This window comes from Nematostella vectensis, chromosome 3 (genome assembly GCF_932526225.1).
Source record: "Nematostella vectensis chromosome 3, jaNemVect1.1, whole genome shotgun sequence".
In the NCBI taxonomy this organism is placed as follows: domain Eukaryota; kingdom Metazoa; phylum Cnidaria; class Anthozoa; order Actiniaria; family Edwardsiidae; genus Nematostella; species Nematostella vectensis.
In genome coordinates, this window is record NC_064036.1 from 6437640 (window position 1) to 6457050 (window position 19411).

At 38.7% G+C, this 19411-nt stretch overlaps 2 protein-coding genes and 1 long non-coding RNA gene across 4 annotated transcripts; 1 reads left to right on the forward strand and 2 right to left on the reverse strand.

Moving 5' to 3' along the window:
* Window positions 1-182: 182 nt before the first annotated feature.
* On the forward strand, window positions 183-13052 carry LOC5506486 (solute carrier family 2, facilitated glucose transporter member 3). Of its 2 annotated transcripts, XM_001627170.3 has the most exons (12): window positions 183-605; window positions 2096-2226; window positions 5139-5263; window positions 5632-5765; window positions 7597-7741; window positions 8156-8211; window positions 8333-8464; window positions 8712-8816; window positions 9315-9416; window positions 9839-9911; window positions 10445-10572; window positions 12258-13052. In XM_001627170.3, the coding sequence occupies exons 1-12, from the start codon at window positions 432-434 to the stop codon at window positions 12450-12452; spliced, it is 1500 nt and encodes a 499-aa protein (XP_001627220.1). In that variant the 5' UTR covers window positions 183-431; the 3' UTR covers window positions 12453-13052. The 2 variants fall into 2 exon arrangements, with proteins under 2 accessions (XP_001627220.1, XP_032230772.1); XM_032374881.2 differs by lacking the exon at window positions 2096-2226 and having other exon boundaries at window positions 468-605.
* LOC125561254 lies at window positions 3554-4724 on the reverse strand. The gene is made up of 2 exons (XR_007307284.1): window positions 4641-4724; window positions 3554-3635 (listed from the first exon to the last, which is right to left on the reverse strand). It is a non-coding gene; the product is annotated as an uncharacterized LOC125561254 (long non-coding RNA).
* A 2-nt stretch (window positions 13053-13054) lies between the features above and the next one.
* On the reverse strand, window positions 13055-15496 carry LOC116614175 (ly6/PLAUR domain-containing protein 5). Its single transcript, XM_032374882.2, has 2 exons — window positions 15346-15496; window positions 13055-13605 (listed from the first exon to the last, which is right to left on the reverse strand). Exons 1-2 carry the CDS (start codon window positions 15395-15397, stop codon window positions 13343-13345), a joined length of 315 nt encoding a protein of 104 aa, XP_032230773.1. The 5' UTR covers window positions 15398-15496; the 3' UTR covers window positions 13055-13342.
* Between the last annotated feature and the right edge of the window lie 3915 nt (window positions 15497-19411).

The following is a 19411-nucleotide window of genomic DNA, read 5'->3' on the forward strand; positions in this document are numbered from 1 at the left end:
GGTATAGATATTTTCTGGAACTACACATGACCAGCCCTTACAAGCTACCGATGATTTTGATGATGCTAGGCTTGCTTGCCCAAGGTAGTTTCAGGTGTTTATATTTTGCGTGTTCTCTGGCCAATCCCGATTCAAACACTGTTCAGGACTCCGCCTTAGATAGAACACAATGCAAACTTCAGCATCACCAAAATCACCAAAATACACGCTGACACTTGTCCCCATTTCCCTGCTATGCCTGTTGGTTGGCGTGACATAGACCTTCCGTTTTGAGCCGTTAGCGTGACATAGCTCTTCCATTTTGAGCCGCTACTACTCAGTGTGATGTTCGCGGGTTCTCGTCGCCATTCACATCAATCGTTGACACTCGAATTGGCGCTTGGTGTCATTTTTGTTAAAGCTGTCATTACCGAACTGAGCAGAATAATATAATGCCTGACAAAGAAGCGATTGCAAAAGGAGCAAGTAATCCCGACGAGGAAAGCAGCAAGCGAGTAAAGGGAGGCAAATTAACATTCTGGCTAGCTTACGCTACGCTTGTTTGCATACTAGGGTCTTCGTTTCAATTTGGCTACAACACGTCTTGCATCAACGCCCCAGAGCAGGTAAAATAATTTTAATAATGTAAAAATAATGCTTGTCAATACTTGTTGTGAGAGCTAGTATGTCGGTTGGGTATCCTTTCTTGGGTATTTGAGTTTTGGCGGACCTTATTTCACGCCATGTGCTTGAAGTGTGGTCAAACCCGTGAATGACATAACAACACTCGATCAGCTCAAGGACTCCCTGATCAGCTGCACTAGGCTTCGAAGCAACAGTGATGTTGTATCATTTAGCTGTTCAAGTTATCGAAGTTTGTAGCATATTATTCTCACTTTTTGAATGACCAAAATCGATTTATTTAAATATTAAGATTATTTCATCTTAAGATTGCCTTTGCATTAATCGATTAATTAACAAAGACGATCGTTAAAAGCATTTGTTAGTAACTTAAATTTAACAATCGTGGCGAGTGAGTATTATTGCAGTGTGAACTATCGGAGCAAGTCCCTAAAAGATAAGGAACCACGGCCATTTGATATTTGACGGGCCATAATTTCTAAAAGCAAACAACAAACTTACTTTCAAAAGCGAGCAGTCCCTCCTAGGTATGACCCCCCACCCCTCTCGAATTTCCAACCCCCTGGAAAACAATACAGTAACTGTTAAGGAAAAAGGGCATTTTACCCCACCTCCCCTCTGGAAATTCCTGGGTATTTGATCCATGTTATTTGTGGAGTCGAAGGCCCGGTTCGCGATTTAAAAACTGCATATTTTACCATAGCCTCAATTTCTACCAAGTTATTGTGGAAATTCATCTGAGCTTGGATTGATTTCACTGTATTTACTTGTGTTAATACATTTGTGTCCCGAAGAGATCGGAGACTCCATGTGAGGCCTAATTTTTACGGGGGTGGGGGGGGGGGGGGGGGGGGGGGGGGAAAGGGGTGGGAATGAGTACTTTTATTAAAATCTGACCACCCCCCTAAAAAACAAATTTTTTGGTGGAATTTTTTATGCTTTTTGACTACATACCAGAGTTTTCCAGCTTATGCTTTATAGTTTTGACCATCCATTGAGAATCGAAAGAGGACCTTCGGCCGTTGTGGGGGGGGGGGGGGTGTGTGCGTTCGCACCCCCCCTGGGTGCAGGCCTGGCATATGTGTAACTTAAATTGTTCCATCAGAATATCGAGCAGTAAGCGTAAAAAATCTTGTACTGTAAGATATTTAAATTATTTTGGTACTTTGGTGCTTATTTTTTTGGTAGTTTGGTAATCACCAAAATAAATAAAAAATTAGATTAGTTTTGTTATTTCCCTAAAATACCTTTATTTCCCTCATTGAATGTCATTTTTATGGAACATTTCCAATAAAATCTAGATAACTGTGTTGTCTTTGTAGTGTTGTTGATCTTGACCCTCGGCACAGGGTTTAGTTTTAAGTGGATTTAGTTTTCAGTATTTGGTACCCTATTTTCCTGATTTAGTTTACATATTATTTGACACCATCATTGATTGAATGCTAGTTTCTTATCTTGGTTCATTGCATCTCAGGATATAAAGACTTACTTTCGCAGTATTGGGAACTACTCAGACTTTGAGTGGTCTATTGCTGTCGCCATCTTTGCTATTGGCGGCATGATTGGGGCACTGGCAGGTCCATTGTTTGCTAACCGCTTTGGCAGGTATAGTAACTATAGAGTTAGCAGGGGGAATTTCTGAGCATTCTGGAACTGCAATTTTGTGGAGTTTTTGTATAGTACACAATCATAATCTAATTGTATAATATATAGATTTAGGCACTGCCTAAAAGCGGAACCAGCATGATTTTTTCAGCATAAAGTTGTGTAGAACCCCCCTTCCCTGCACTTTCATTATGCATCATGTTCCACCACCCACAAAAACAGCACCATATGTAAAACATATAAAGATTGCATGTTCTATAAATACTGCAACTACTATTAAAATGTGTTCTCCCAATCCTCCTGGGGAATACTTAGAACAAATATGTTTTTTGTTCTAGGTAAAAAAAGTATTTATTGACATTACTAAGGATATTATTAACTAAACTATACTTGATGGACAACTGATACAGCAAAATTAGCAAAAAAAAATTATGCTTTGATTAACAGGGAAGGCTTCCAGGTGTGAAGGGAGGTCATATTTATTTTAAAATGAGGATTAATTAAAGTTCCTCACAAAAAAACTGGGTGCAATTTTTTTCTCTTCAAAATTAAAAACAATAAACAAATACATATCAAATTCCTATACATTAATAAGTATATCAGCAAATCACACTATCATAGTGGATTTGAGGTAAAAATACTCAAAAGTACTCTGCCTGTACTGTCCCAATTCCTTTTACTTCTTTAAATTACTTTTACTTATCTTGCAAAGATAGGGCTTTATCATTTTCTTTCTCTTGTGTAAGTTTTATAATAAGCAATTCAAATATTGGAAAAATATATTTATTAACCTTCTCTCTTGTGCTTTAAAATGTAACTTTGCTAAGGGTGGATTGAAAGCACTCCAACATATTTGAAAAAATTCTGAGTACATTATTTTATTATACAGTTAAGAACCACATATAATAACCTAGAATGAACCTGTTAACCTAAAATTATCAAATTAGAATCCTTTTTATAAGCATCTATATAGCCTATAATTTCTAATAGGTTGAAATAGGAAAATTGATTTCTAAATAGTTTTAAATGTGATCTTAAGGGATCATATAGGAGACCTGTTTTTGTTATTTTTTATGATTAACTTACTACCTCAATGAGTCATTGTAATAGCAAGAGACTATTTATGATCATAAATAGCCTAAATGTCACTACCACACATTATACAAGAACCTGTCTGGCTAACTTGGAAAAAAACTAGGTTTTTTTACTTTAATTATAACTCTGGTTCATTTTTTTAGAACAATTTTCCCATTAAAATATTATCTTACTTTTTGTTACTTTATATGTGTTAATTTTTGGTGACCTAAATTAAATACCAATGCCTTACATGTACATCCTGCCCTGGGTCATGCCTCTTAGCCAGCAGCTTGTGTCTCAGCTTGATTTCAGAATCTCTGGCTGAGATTAACCTAAATAAGTTTGGAGAAAAGCATCAAAGAAAAAAAAAACTGGTAATTTCCCTACGATACAAATATTATACCACAAAAACCTAATTCATAAAACCTAAAACTAAAAATAGGATACAAATATCATACCACAAAAACCTAATTCATAAAACCTAAAACTAAAAATAGTCCCAACTAAAATTTTATAAAATGATACCCATTACAGAAAATGAACATATGAACTTTGCTGTGCTGGACCACATTATATTCTGTGACATGTGAAAAAAAAAGAAGTTTTTTAAGGTTTGTAAGAAAACTTTGAGGTACCCAGGGTTATTGAAAATATTGTAGGTGGTATCAAAACAAGGCATAATAACAGATTCCCAAGGTCTTAATATGTATGTGCACCTTTAAAAAAAAAATCAAAACAGAATTCCAGAATAGTTGATTTAAATTTCAAGTGTTTTAATCAAATAATTATATGTTGTTTTTCACAAATTACTAATACTTAGGGTTTTAGGAAACCAGTTCTCTATTTCTTTCTCCAAAAGAAAGCTGGAGTTTACCCAAGTAATTCATTTAAGCCTTGCTCATCTTTGTGAGAATTTGACCAATCATTTATTGAAATGAATTAAAAATAACTTTTGGTTTTATCTCTAGTATATCATAGCTGTCAACCAAACTTGGACAGAAATCTTGTGAAATTGGATGAAATACAGCAAATATGTGGAATAAAAAATTAGGTTAAGATGAGGTCCAAAATCTTGTGACAGAGTTGACAGCTCTGGTAACTTATTATTCAATTCATTCATGAAAAGTAGTTATAATTTTCCTATGATAGATGGTGAATGGCAGATTTAGAGATCGAATTTGATAAATACAGCCTAGAATATTTATTCCCAGAGGTAAGTACTTATAAAGTATAAATTCAATTAAACAATGAAAAAGGCGTTCAAAGTTTGAAAAGAAAATAACTCCGAAAGATCGTTCCACTAAGTAAGCTTACTTTAATACAATACGCTAACTTACCTACGTCTGCCAGTGCAAGAACAAATACATAGAAGCACTTGTCGGAGAATGTGTCCATAAAATTAGCTTGTTTTTTCTTTATTTATCTTTGTTGTTTACTCTGAAATTTCAGCTGACCTTGACTCTAGCACAAGACTTGACTCTTCAAAACTTTCAACCATGCTTTTACACAGTCTTTTGCACATAAATAGACAAGTTCATATCCGTGGTTAGCATTCCCACTAATGATTTTTTTCAAGCACTTCTTTTTAGACAATTCTTGGCTTTTCTGCAGTCAGTTTTCATGTGTTTTTGAGAGGGGCAGAAATACTCATCCGCCATATTGTTTTGCACGCTCTGGAGGCCTGTGCCGAGGCAGATCGCGGCTGGCTGGCTGGCTGGCAGCTTGTGACAATGACGTCATTGACCACAAAACTGAGTCCCCTAGTTATAGACCATTTTTATACCTATGGGGCTCCGCGCTGGCTCCGCTAAAATTGTGTTTTTTGCTTCTTACAGAAAGCGATCGCTACTAGCCAATAATGGCCTCGCTATTGTGGGGGCCCTACTGATGTTCCTGTCATATTTTGCCAAAACATCACCACTCTTGACCGTTGGGAGGTTTGTCATTGGAATTAACTGTGGTGAGTAAACAAAAAAGGACTGATAAAAAATAACATGAACATGAACACATGCATGCTTGCCTTCATCTACATAAGTTCACTCCTAATAATAAGGATCTGCCCATTCCATGACAGTTTGGAATTTAGATACACTGGTTCCCGTACTTTGTTCAACACTTGTCTCACAGGTTATAAAAAAGTTAACCATAATTTTCCAATTTTCATAATAAATTTTGGCACCCACTATTTTTAATTTTTTCCCAGCCTTCCTTTCTCTGCTAACTGTGGAGCTAGTACTTGACCAAAGGAACATGCACCAACAAAGTAATTGAAGCTTTCACTGTCAATACAACTACACACCCACCATAAAATTTTTATTTTATTTTCAGGTATGAATACAGCTATTGCTCCAATCTATTTGTCAGAACTTGCTCCAATTCATTTACGTGGCTCACTAGGGACTTTGAACCAGTTTGGGATTGTCTCAGGCCTACTTGTAGGATTCATCTTTGGCCTAAAGCAGGTATATTGATTGCTTGGAGCAGCACAGTGAGCGGAGAGCAAGTCTAATTTTGTAGTCGATCGTCTTTTTTGTGTGGATTGCCTGTGTTACATACGGTGCATGCGTGCCAGTTTAGTAGAGTCGGTGCTCCAAAAATCGCTTTTGGTTGTTCGGACTCCGGGTCATGTGATTTCGACTTTTCTCATATCTTGGCGAAAGTATCTTGGAGGTTTTTTTGGCAAGTTCAAGCTATGAATTGTATAAATTTCCTTCGTATGAGTTCGCTCAGCTTTCAAAGTGTATTTTTAACTGGTGTGAGATCATTTTCACTGCAGTTTTATAGAGTTATAGAGGGAATTTCGCATGGATATCCATTGATCGTGACTGGCCATGCTGTCAACAAAAAAACACGAGACGTTTCATAGCCTACCTCTGTAGGCTTTGATAGTTTTCCGGCACGAAAACTCCGAAAACGCGGAGTTCGCATTCCACGGCATGTGAACTCCGTGTTTTTGGGGTTTTCGTGCCGAAAAACTACCAAAGCCTACAGGTGGGCTAGACGTTTGGCATTGCCAAATATTCACAGAAATTTATGACTGTCTGTGGTCAAGTCTCCTCCAATCTGGAGTGTTTATTTGCCAGAGGGCTTGTCAAACTAACCCAATGCCTATGAAGGTATGTATACAAATCAACCTAATGCTTATTACGGCGGGTGTAAAATCAACCCAATGCCTATGGACTGGTGGGGTATTGGATTCAATGATCAGTCCAAACCCTATTGCCTGATGGCTGTATGGCTTTGGGTAAAGAAACAGCCTACAAAATCATACAATACTGTTCTAATGCTATTCAAATGCAATTCAATGCTGTACAAATCTGAAAATCAGCTGACACAATTCCTAACATGGCAGGAATATAATATTGAGCCCAAGATGGGTGGAAATTTGTTACAAAGGGCCATTGAGCCAATTATTGACACCAGTGAAATTAAAAAAAGCTGCTGTGACCTAAGACTCATTTATTTGTCTGCCTAATTGTTATGTTCAGGATGCTCAAATAAATACTAGCATGAAAAGTTACTACAGGAGTTCTGTCAGAAAACTTACAAAAGACGTAAAACAAATGAAAGTCAGTGATCCCGCTCCATCTAGACTTCCTTTGAAGAGACTAATGCAGTCTTTAAAAAAAAGAAATTTGAGAAAAAGACAAAAAGTGATACTGAAAAGAGCTGCCCCCAATTTGAAAAAAAAATCGAAATTGAATGATCTTGCAAACAACTACAAAAATAACTTTGTTGTTTTTAAAAATAGAACTGGTAGTTTTTTCAGCAAATTTTATTGCCTGGCTAAAACAATGAAGTCATAGATTCCTAGAACAAACTTTTAATACTCTTACAGAAGTAATGGCTATCGATCCAGTCCTAATGCTAGAAAAACTGGCTCTGAATTTCCAAATTTAAGAGGAGGCATGGACTGCAATAGCTGAAGCAAGGAATATGTTTTACCCTTTTCAACGATACACTATATAATAAAATAGTGGAGAAGCTGGGATGGGAAAAAACGTAGCTCTGGTGGTCAACTCATTTGTCATAACACATGCATAGGGACAGCTTGCTGGGGGAGCCAAAACAAGGCAAACACGACCAGTATAGGAAAGAAATGTTTATTAAACACTAACAAGGCATTACACATTACTTTGGAGTAAAATTATCATGTCCCGAGATCTCACAATCCAATCTCCGAGCACTTAACTATCTTGAAGATACTTCTAGTAATGAAAAAATCTGCCACCATCAGTGAAAACGTTGTTTTCCTCTATGCATCAACATAGGTTTAACTTATCCTGCCTCTAGGTGCTTGGCACAAGCAAGGGTTGGCAATATCTACTTGGGTTCAGTATTCTACCTGCAGTGTTCCAGTTAGTAACATTACCATGGTGTCCAAACAGTCCTCGATATTTACTGATTGAGCTGGATCAAGAGCTACAAGCAGTTGAGGGTAGGCTGACTCACAATGAATGCCTTTGGATTTCAACAGAGGTTGGGGTAAGGAGGAGGGTCTTAGGGGGTTTACCCCCCTCCTAGTATACAATAGGTGTTACTGTATGTGTGAAAAATGCATGTCGCCACTCAACCCTAGTATCTCTAATTCAAGCTAAGGAAAGGATTTACAGTCAGAGTTCCTGGGAAGACGCAGGGGGTAATACAACATTACCTTCTTGTCTTCTGCCTTTGAGTCTGTGGAACTCTATGGAAGCCAGAATGTCAATAATATGGAGTTATTTTCCTCTACCCCCATTAAAATTTGGTCAAACCTAATTTTCAGTAAAAAGCTATGATCCCTCTATTCTGTTGTCATCTAGTAGAATGTTTGATGGAAGGAAACATTCATGTTGCCCTCATTTTCCACCAGCTCTAAGAAAATTAAGAGCCACGGATGATGTTACAGAGGATATAAACGAAATGAAGGTACCCTACTGATTGTGTTTATTGCTTGTATTTTAGTTTTTTTGAATACCCTAAAATCGTCATGATAGGGCTCAAACCTGAAAGTACTAATTGGTATTTTATGTGCTTGTGATCCTGGCAGATTGAGCGAGACCGTGAGGCAACGACAGAACATGTCAGCGTCCTCCAACTGTTTGTTAGACGGGACCTGCAAATGCCACTGCTGATTGGTTGCGTCATGATGATGGCACAGCAACTGGGTGGGATCAATGCTGTAGGTTTTAGAGTTTTTTATTTGTTCAATATTGAAATGGTTGGATTTTTAGGAAGGTTCAAACCATTTCCATTGTTACTGTGCTGCACTTTTTTGAAGTTGAGAGCATGCTAAGATGAATAAAGTTTGATGTAAATGTACTGTATAAGGTTTAACAAATATTGTGATTTGAAAATCTCTTGATGAATACAAATAACTTGAGTATTAGCACTGATTATTAGTGATGTATTGTTTTCTACATCCTCAGGTCCTATATTACTCAACCTCAATATTTGAGAAAGTGGGCGTCCCTGAGAGTCGCGTGGCCACCACAGGGATAGGAGTAGTTGCATTAGTGTTTACTGCAATTGCGGTAAGTGTCCTTTAAAAAACTCTCCCCAGTTTTTATTAGAGAATCCCCAATCTTCCAATCCCCAATCAGATATGACCTTGAAACAAAAGCATACCCAAACTCTTATGTATCACCACTACTTCATTATCCTGATCTTGGGAAGAAGTGAAAGAAATGCATGTGACGCTTGGCCATGGTATCATTTCCAGTGATAGTGTTTTCCAACTAACTTACTGTACACACATGTTTAAAAACTGTAGCCTGCGGACAGGCTCTCGAAAAGCACCCAGAAAAGCCCCATTTATTGGATGAAGTGCAGCTCCGCTTTTCCGTTTTCATGCAGCTAGCGCCTGTGGAACAGGCTATCTAAACTGCCAGTGGGCAGTATATATTCATACTTTACTGACTTTACGCAGACGTTTTCCTGTTTTCAGGTCCAACTAGTTTGTCGAGGTATTAGTTTGCCACATGCTTATGCTAATTTCTTCAGGCTGAATGTTCCTGTTTCTCTGCTTTCAGGTCAGACTTGTTGAGGTTCTCGGCCGCCGTACTCTTATGCTGATTGGTTTAGGTGGAATGTTCTTGTTCTACACTGTTATGACGATTGCTTTTTGTTTTGAGGTGCAGTAACTCTATGTCAGATACAATGGGTCTTTTATTGAGCATAGTGTGTATGAAGATCCATCCATTAGTGCTCTGAAGGGGCGCCAGCTGCACCGCTTAGGGCATGAATAATATTATTGTTCCTATTAGAGAATGCTATGGGCTAAGTGCATGACAAAAAGAAATTCATGTTGGATTCTTTAGGATGGTGCCAGTTTACATAAGATGATTTTTACAGAAGATTTTAAATCAATATCTGCTGCTAAAAAACGGTTGTTGCTAAAAATGCAACGTGGCCTGTTTTTATATATATATTTGGTCATGAAAAAATCCTTTGAGATTCTCCTTTGAGACCTCTAGGCCCTTAAGCATGAAATAAACTAATGATGTAGAAAGTAAAAATGATCATGAATCTAATGAATTCATTTGTTATTTAACAGTCGTCCACTGGTATGAAGTATGTGGCAGTAGTGGCGACACTGACGCTTGTTGTCTTCTTCATGATTGGGCCAGGTGAGGCCTTTGTGTACAGGGCTGTAGCTACTTTGGAGGGAGAGGGGGGCTATTGCACAGGGCTGTAGCTAGTTTGGAGGGAGAGGGGGCTATTGCACAGGGCTGTAGCTAATTTAGAGGAAGAGGGGGCTATTGCACAGGGCTGTAGCTACTTTAGAGGGAGAGGGGGCTATTGCACAGGGCTGTAGCTACTTTAGAGGGAGAGGGGGCTATTGCACAGGGCTGTAGCTACTTTAGAGGGGGAGGGGGCTATTGCACAGGGCTGTAGCTAGTTTGGAGGGAGAGGTTGGCTATTGCACAGGGCTGTAGGTAGTTTGGAGGGAGAGGTGGGCTATTGCACAGGGCTGTAGCTAGTTTGGAGGGAGAGGTGGGCTATTGCACAGGGCTGTAGGTAGTTTGGAGGGAGAGGTGGGCTATTGCACAGGGCTGTAGCTACTTTGGAGGGAGAGGGGGCTATTGCACAGGGCTGTAGCCAATTTGGAGGGAGAGGTGGGCTATTGCACAGTCAATCAAATGTCAATCTACCTTTGCAGGAGCTATCCCATGGTTCATCACGGCAGAGATGTTTTCCCAGGGTCCCCGGCCAGCAGCCTGCGCTGTGGCTGCCACTGTCAACTGGGCCACCAACTTTATTATCGGAATAGCATTCCCTTCGATGCAGGTAATGCGGTTACCTCAGAATAAGGCTGTGTGCAGAGTCCAATAAGAGTCCAGTTGTCCCGAGCAGGGATGCTGTGCATACGTATATGTTAGTCATTTGGTTGTTGCGCATCCGTTATCCAGTGTGATTGCACATATATAGGCTTTTTCGATTAAGCGCGTGTTTGTGTTGCTTCTGTGTTTTTGTAAGTGGGTTGAAGTGCGCACATGTTCGTTGTTTGTGCAGTCAAAAAGGCAAGGCTGGCTATTTTATTACTGCAAGTGGAATCAAGGCTTTGCTATCTATAATGCCAATGCTGAAAGTCATACTAAATTTGGAATTTTAACCCTGTATTTTGTTGTGGAAAGATTTGCGATTCCACAAGAGACAGGGCAGACTCGATTCTCCCAACTACTGTACCGTAGCAGATAGCATACAGATACATAAAGACTGCTTCAAGGCCTAAGTTAAAAGGCTCTGGGCGTTTTAATGCCTATGCCTATAAAATTTGTCTACTCTAACCCTGAGGTATCGGAAAATTTTGTCCTCCACAGTCCTTTGTTGCTAATAATAATAATGCATGCCTTCCTTTGATTTGATTTTCCTTCTTCTTCTTTCTAAGATAAAACCTTTTTGAAACCTCATTGAATGTCATTATATGTTTTTTTAACGTGTGCAATAAAAAACTAGAGGACTCTGTTGTGTTGGTGGGGTTTAGTGTTTAAATTCAGCGCTCCCATTTGACTTCAAAATACTTTTCTCTAAACATTATGATAGCATAAATAGATCTTATTGTTTGCTTTGCACTTGCATAATAAAATCATAAATGCCATAACAATGAAAAAAAATATACAGTACTGATATTACAATATGGTTATTTTTGGTTGTGACAGAAAATTTACCCCCAGGAGATAGCACATTGAGGGTGACACATTTGAGATTTGATTTCTGTTTTCTATGCTAGCTTATGCCCTCTATTCCCCTAAAAAATAGCGTTTGGTGTTTGACAACTAGGAAAATATATACATGATGACACTAGACTCACTAGCCCTCTCATTTGACACCAAAATATTTTTGCCTAACAATATGATAGCACAGAGGTCTTGTTGTTTATTTTGTGCAAAATGGTGTAAAATGGTGTAAAAGTAAAATGGTGTCAAAGCCATTTTTAACCCCAACCCCCATTTACTTTTATGTAGTCCCCTCCCCTGCCTGGAAAGCTGGTGTTTCTTACCTTTCTTGCCTCAATCAGTGTTATAAGATGGCATTTACATATCCATTTATCATAATTAAATATGTTTTTTAATGGTAGAAAAAAGGGGGGGCTCAAACAAACTGATGCAATCCACAGGTATCCCAGTCAACCCTGCACACAGGGTCTAGTTCTAACACACCCCCCCCCCCCTCAGCTTAAAAACAAATGATAAGCGAGAATGTCATGAAACACTTGCTTCGCAGGCTATATTTTAACGTGATCCTGGCCGAAATTAGAACCCCACTGCACTTGGGCTTATTATTGTTTTAACTTAGTACCTAAAGCTTCTCTCTAATTAACGCCTCCTATGTATTGAACGCCCTCCCCCCTCTCGCATCATCGAAATTTAATAAACGCAGGGGCGTTTCATTTACGGTAGCTTGTTCCTACTGTAGTGCGCGACTGTTATTGTTTACGTGCGTGTTGACCCGTTATTCACTTCTCTCTGTAGGTTGCGCTGTACCCCTACACGTTCATCGTGTTCATGGCCCTTGTCGCCATCTTTTGGACCTTCACGTTCTTTTTTGTGCCCGAGACCAAGGGTCGCACGATTGAGGACATCACGGATCACTTCCGCGGTGGAGACTCTCGATGCGTGATGTACCGGGGCCTACGCGGCCACCGACAGGAGGTGAACTTAATATGAGGGCCACGCCCATTGGTGAATACACATGAATAAATGTATTAGGTCTTTATTATACCATCTTCTGTGTGGTTTCAAGTAAAAAATACATACACTTGATGTAGGAATTAGAAAGGTAGAAATGTCTGCTTGTAGAGACCAATAGGAAACCCCGTTTCACACTTCCACGTCAATTATAGCAGCATTAGCAATTATGGTACATTATTTCCCTACCCCCATTTCTGGTTGTATTCAAACATTCATTTATAGAAACAATGAAAGCAAGTAACTGTTCCTTTTTCAATTCCTTTCAATCATAGATATGTATATTTATTATGTGATTGAGGTTTTCGAAGATGAATTGTATGAGAGAGGTTGACGCACGTTATGGTAAAATGCTGTATCGCTCCATTATGATAGTACAGATAATATGTGTCCGTGAATTTCAATCAAATATAGATGTTTTCCTCATTTATCTTTTTGTTAGGTAATACATCTAGTTCCAGTCGCAAACGGGTTTAATTATTATTTATTATATACTCTGTTGAATTTATACATAGATTGTAATTAAACATGACTCATGTTTCTTGCGTGCATCCAATAAACCAAATAACACAAACACAATACTTTGTTCAAATATTTATTACCGGAACGCTTGAAATAAATAAGTTTTAGAGGTAAATAACGGTGACACTTAGTGATAAATACCAATTAGAATTTCCGTTGCCTCTAAAGGCAAAATAGGAGAGTACGACTCTCTTGATTTTAACCCAAATTTTCATACGTTTTCAGCGAGACATAATCATAGCCTTTAATAACTACACAGATATGTCTCACTCTTTTTTCCTAAGCTATCTTCTTCTTGGGCACGTGTCTTTGTCTAGTCACATGTTATTCCCCCGAATCCTTTGGGTTCATTTATTGCAAGAGTCTGATTCGCAGCATTGCGCTCGGCACTTCGCCCCGGAAATCTCACATTCCGGCGGCAGCCCGAACTCGCACTCGGACTGTTTTCGGCACCCCTTGCCGTACACCTTGAAGTCGAACTTTGGGATCTCCATGTAACCAGTGAAGCAACGATCCTGGTCGGGTCTGCAGGCCAGCGGTCGTTGGTTTTCTCTGCAGTCTTCCGGGGAGAACTGGCTGCCGCATGTGAAGCACTGAAGCGCTGTTAGGACTGTTGAATGACAAGATGTGTTGATTGACAGGGGGCGGAGCTAGGGATAAAGACGCGCTACCTTGGGGACGGAGCAGTAAAATGGGTTGTAAGCCTGGTAGAAGGCGGGGCTAGATAGAACTGTCTTCCGCATGTAAGACACTGCAGCGCTGCGAGAACTGTAACTAAGGGGTAAAATGGTTACAGAGTGATTGGGATAATTAAGGATTGGCGTTTATCAATTGATTGACAGGAGGCGGGGCTTCAAGTTACTGAAAGGCTAAGATTGACAGAAGCTTGTGGTTACTTGCTCTCAAAAGTTCACCGCCTTAAACGAATAAGGCTAAGAAGGCTAAAATCACTTTGTGCTAGCGATAAGAACCCTTCGTAGAGCAACTTTATCAAGTAGCATATTTTTCTTTATGCCCAGGAAGTTAAGGGTTTGGTATATTTTAAAAGGTGAATACTTTCTCCTCATCGTGAAAAGAAAGAAAGAAAAAAAAACCAGGTGTTCTTATAGATGTGATTACATATCGCTTAATCTCGCTGTCACAAGACAGTCAAATTAGACGCACTTTCCCAAATTATTCGCAATCTACATGCGCCTCAAATTCGAATACACTTTGAGCAAACATGAACGCCGGATTTATATGAAGAGTAGTCAGTAAGAAATAATGTTTTGTCAACTAGAATAACCCAAGCCAACATTCCAGCTTATGTATTGTAACGAGTCAATTTTGTTACCATTATCAAAACGTACTTTATTCAATAATGTCAAAATGAAATTTGTGTTGGTTTTTAACGCTACAAAGGAACGTCTCATCGCTGATTATTAAAAGTGGGAGTGTGGTCTGTTTTTTATACTCGAATCTTACGAATGGATTAACCCTCTTTTCAAGTAAGAAGCGAAGTGTTCAGGTGAAGTTAGGCGTTGTCCGCGTAATCAACTTGATAATCAGCATTGAATAAAATATTACAGTATACTTTTATGATTTCAGTATTACTTTTGGCTTCAAGTAGTGAAGCCGATTCAACTAGGCCCTGGTAAGTTAGTGAGTTTAGCTTGTCGGGTTTCCAGGTCCCCAACTCGCCCCACGACACAGGTTTGTCGGCTTATAGATTTCTAATCATTAATCAGTCTCTTGCAGCTTAATTTCCGTTTCTTCGAGTAGTTATTTCTTTTTTGTGGACTATCATATCATTACAATCTTTACTCTGACAAAAAGAGGAAGAAAAAGCGTAAGCAACAATTATTTTTTGTGCTTCTTTTTATATCCAGAAACAGCTAGACGATTCGACGCTGCCAATATTTTTTTGCTAAGGTGATAATTTACCTCGAAACAATCATCGTTTTAAATTTCAAATCGGATCTTCTAATTGGCACCGAATATCACATTAACTGTATTGTGATTATTGTTATTTCGTGTCATGTTTTATTACCACAGGCAAACCCCATTTCGGCATTCTCGCCAAGCCTGAACAATAAACAATAGACGCTGGACAATAAACGCGTTTTAATTCTCGTTGTCGCCCGTTCTTTCGATATAGACAACATTCTTCTTTATAGACAACATTCTTCTTATTGAAAAGTGAAACAATTGTTTGAAAGCATTTCTTGCTTCTAATTTAAAAAGACTCAAGAAACTATTAAAGAATCGAAAAACTATTTATAACTGTAAAAGATTAGTTCAAGGATGTGACGAAAGTTGGATTATAGTTAGAAGTATTAGTCAACATATTTGATTTTGAATAATCCCTTACCTGAAAGCTGGCTTATAAGCACGATGCAAAGCAAAGCAGTTTGATGCTTCATTTTTGTCTGTTATCTTGTATGGAAAATCCTAGTATTGCTCAGTGCGCGTTTGCTGTGTGCCGAGACTACTTGCACTTTTGACACTCTTTTAAAGCATCCACGCCCGCTATTCATGCCGGGATACCCAATTATGAGATAGGTAAACGGATGTCAAGGCGTATCGGAAATTTGATCAAAAGCCGCGGGCAAAGAACCTCTTGGATATTGAATATCCGATGAAGACGGACGTGTATCCATTTAGATGATCACTTAGCTCATTAGTGGGCTATAACTGCCATGAAAACTCAAACCGCGGGAAACACTCGGCTTCATCTCTCTCCAGGAGCACGTGGCAAATGATTGCCAGAACCGGGCAAGAGTTACGCGCGGAAATACATTCGACTGCAACCTTCATGTTTATGCTTTCAAATGGTTACTGTTTGTCAACAAGGATATTGTATTCTTTATCTCTTCCATAAATCTCAAATATTGTTCGATCCTTACGTATATCTCGAGTGTGCTTTTGATTCACTTTACTTTCACAGCAACCAGCTGCCTACTCATTTGATCAAAATAAGTAATATATTTCGTAGGGAACTACTCCGTATGTATTGTAAAATTTTTGAGATCCTTTGCGTTCGAGTGGTAGTCTAGGTCAAGTCCGTTTTCGGCTGTTTGTAAGGACCTTAAACCGTCGACAAGTCGACCTTAAAAAGGGATAACCGCCAGCAAAAAGCGACGCTGTTTTTCCCTTGTATTTTTTCAAGCTATATGTTTCATCGTTTGCGTCATTGAGGGGACCGGGGTTGAAGAATTCAAGCCTAGCTCTCTGCGAGAACCTTTTCTTTAATATTGTAATCGCGTTTGTTCTCAGCATCTTGCGATGCGACCGCGTGCTTCACAAAACAGGTGTTCATGGCGGGAAATAACTAATTGATAATCGGCAGTTTACCTCCGGGTCTTTATAGGTTTATTGCGTTCCTTCTTTCAATCTTTCTCATCTGTTAAAGCTCGTTGCGACGCTATTTTTAGGTTTATGGTTTATAATCTGATACTTCAAAATGTTGAAGTACGTTTTGTCACTGGAAGATTTACGTCGAGATGAAACTGTCAACTCAATGAGCGACCATTGTTACCGAATTATTTAGAAGTATATTTTGGCGTTTCGCCCCTGTGAATTATAATTAGTTATATAAGCAAGGAATGAGGGGAAAATATTTTGTTTCTTGTGAACAGGGCTTTATGCATCTTTTAGGGACACCAAGTCTTTGAAAGAAAATGAACAAACCCCAGAACCCCCTTCATTAAAAATAAATAAACAAATCATAGACAAAAAAAGAATAAAACATCATACACAATGCTTCTCTAACAAATATCTTGCGCAATGGAAAATTATGGTCGCTTTTAAAATACCCGAATGGTCCGTCCGGCGGAAGTGAGGGTTGTAGTCCGAGGGCGCGCGCGTCATCATGGTAGTAGGATGGGGCTCCCACGCGTCAGCCAAACCAAGAGTCACAACTATCGGAGTTTATTTTAGGTACGTTGCACATCGTTGCGAAAAAATCGCCTGCTAATAAAAGACCTAATGAGAGTGTTTGTTGAATTTTTCTTAGAGCGGATTGTACCAGCGAGCAAACGTAAATATTTTCGGTTGATTTGTAGACACTGATCTGTGAAAATTGCCTTTGCTTTCACTAATGATGCACGGCAAACCACTCCTTCTGCTGCAGGCATGTGCGACGGAAATAACGCCCTGTTACGCGCGCTGTGCGGTTTCCCGCCCTCAGACGACAGCCGACACATACCCACTTTGATAATCCTCTAACATAGAGGGAAAAATGTTTTTAAATGTAAGCCTCCCTCGGAGAAAGGAAAAAACACATACACAATGGGAATATCGCGTTGTTAAAGTCCATATAACCTTTCAGAGTTGATAGACTTTGTCAATTCTTTATATTTTCATCTTCCAAATAGTATGTGGTTCTTATGGACCTTATAAAACACGCGTTCGCGCGAATAACTCAAATCTGTAATATTGAGGTATTTTGGTCAACCTTCGGAAAAAAGCCGTGAACAGAAAGGCCCGGGTCCAGTCATTTGTGACGTAGATCGAGATGTCAACACATGTGCGGACGTGAAAAAGCATGAAATAAATAATAACTTTATTCCAATAAATACCAATACAGGTATATTAGGATAATATACAAAGTAGGTTAGCTTATATGCCTATCTTCTATTCATAATATTTAATTACATCATCACAAAATTTCAGGACTAGGCTCGTAATGGAGTCATCTGTTAAGCTCATAATATACAAAAAAAAAGGCTTTTGGCCTTAACAGTTTGAAAGAGTTATTAATTTGCAAATAGATCATTAAAAAATACTCGACGTATATCATTGACATAGTCGCATTCCATTAAGGTATGGTACTCATCCCCAACCTTATTTTTTTTTCACATTTTTCACAAATCCTTAATTCAAAAGGTAAATTTTTATAGCGGCCTGTTTCAATTGCTAGTTTGTGTGCCGAGACATGCAATCTAGTCATAGATTGTCGGCGTCTAACATTAGCTTCTGATATATATTTTTTTAGTTTAAAATTTGTCTTGATCTTGCAATAAGTGCGTAGTTTTCCACTATTTTGATATAACTGTGCCTGGGTTCTCCAAAATGTTGCATAACTTTTATATAGTACTTTCTTAATATATTTTCCTAGGGTATGAATTTGTTGGCCTTCAATATATATTTCCTGTAGTGTCTTTAAATCACACCAAGCAAATAGGGAATTGATAAACCTTACAGGGACATTAGATGTTGAAGAAAGGCTGATCTTCGCCGTTTCCCCCACTAAGGTGTTTTCATATATCCTACCAAATGCCGTCCTGAACAGGACGCGACGCCTGCAAGAAAAGCGTGCGCGCGCAATCGAACGTGCGCGAGGCGGCGTCTTCTTGCCGGCGTCGTGGATCTAAATCACCCTAGTTCTTGCTGAAGAACGTTGTGTGGTTACAACTTTTACCGCCATCTTTATATCTCAACCTGGTAGTCAAATGATTATTTAACTTAAGGAAACAAATCTGCAAAATTTAGCAGATATTTTTTTAGTCTTTGAATTGTTTTTGCATTGTGCACGCGCGCTGCATTCGCAATCAAGAATGGCGACATTCTCACGAGCGCGCGCTGTTTTTGAAACCTACATAACAAAACGATATTTTCTTTTTTCGCATACAATTCTCGACTTTAAATTATTCTTCGCTTTATTGTGGGTAGCATTGCAATGGAAGACAATTCGCCAACATTTTGTGGTATTACTGTCTCTGAATTTTAACGGTTTAAGGAAAATACCTTGTTTCAGATTTTCCCGCCAAAACTTCAATATCCTTTCAATCAATCTCCTTTCGCGCGGCCAGGAAAATTTTCAAAGATCTGTAGAAAATTCAAATTTTAATCAAATTTGATTCCCTTTTCAGAATTTGAAAGTTTATCTATGCTTTGTTTTGGCTAGATTGATATAAGTGAAAGGTTTTAAGAACTTTAATGAAGTTTTTTTTGCGGGCCGATTTATAAGTTTTATTTAAGATTGATAACTCGTTAATTTCCAACGACAAATGAAGGATTTTAGGGACCGACAAGTTGCCAACGTAGGCTTTTTTTTCGCTGCCACATGATTGGCTTGGCTGTTTTTTTTTCTAGAATGAACGTATGTCTTTTATGGATTGCTTGTTCTTATTTTTAGAGATTTTGGTTAGCTCAATTTCTTGGGAGGAGACTTCCGTTACCGACCCATCAGATATTAAGCATTAAGAAGTGTGATATCCAAAATAATCAGTGAGACTGTGCGACCACGGCTGTGAATAAAGTTTAGCTTTTATAGAACACCCTCTAGTCGCTTTGTTTTTATCGCGGTATCTAGGATATAAAATTAAAACATAATGCCACGCCAATTAAGGTTCTTTTAGGGTATCTTTTTATTCACCGAAAGTGTTCTACCCTATATGCTTCGTAGGTTATTACACAGGCGTAACCCTAAGAGT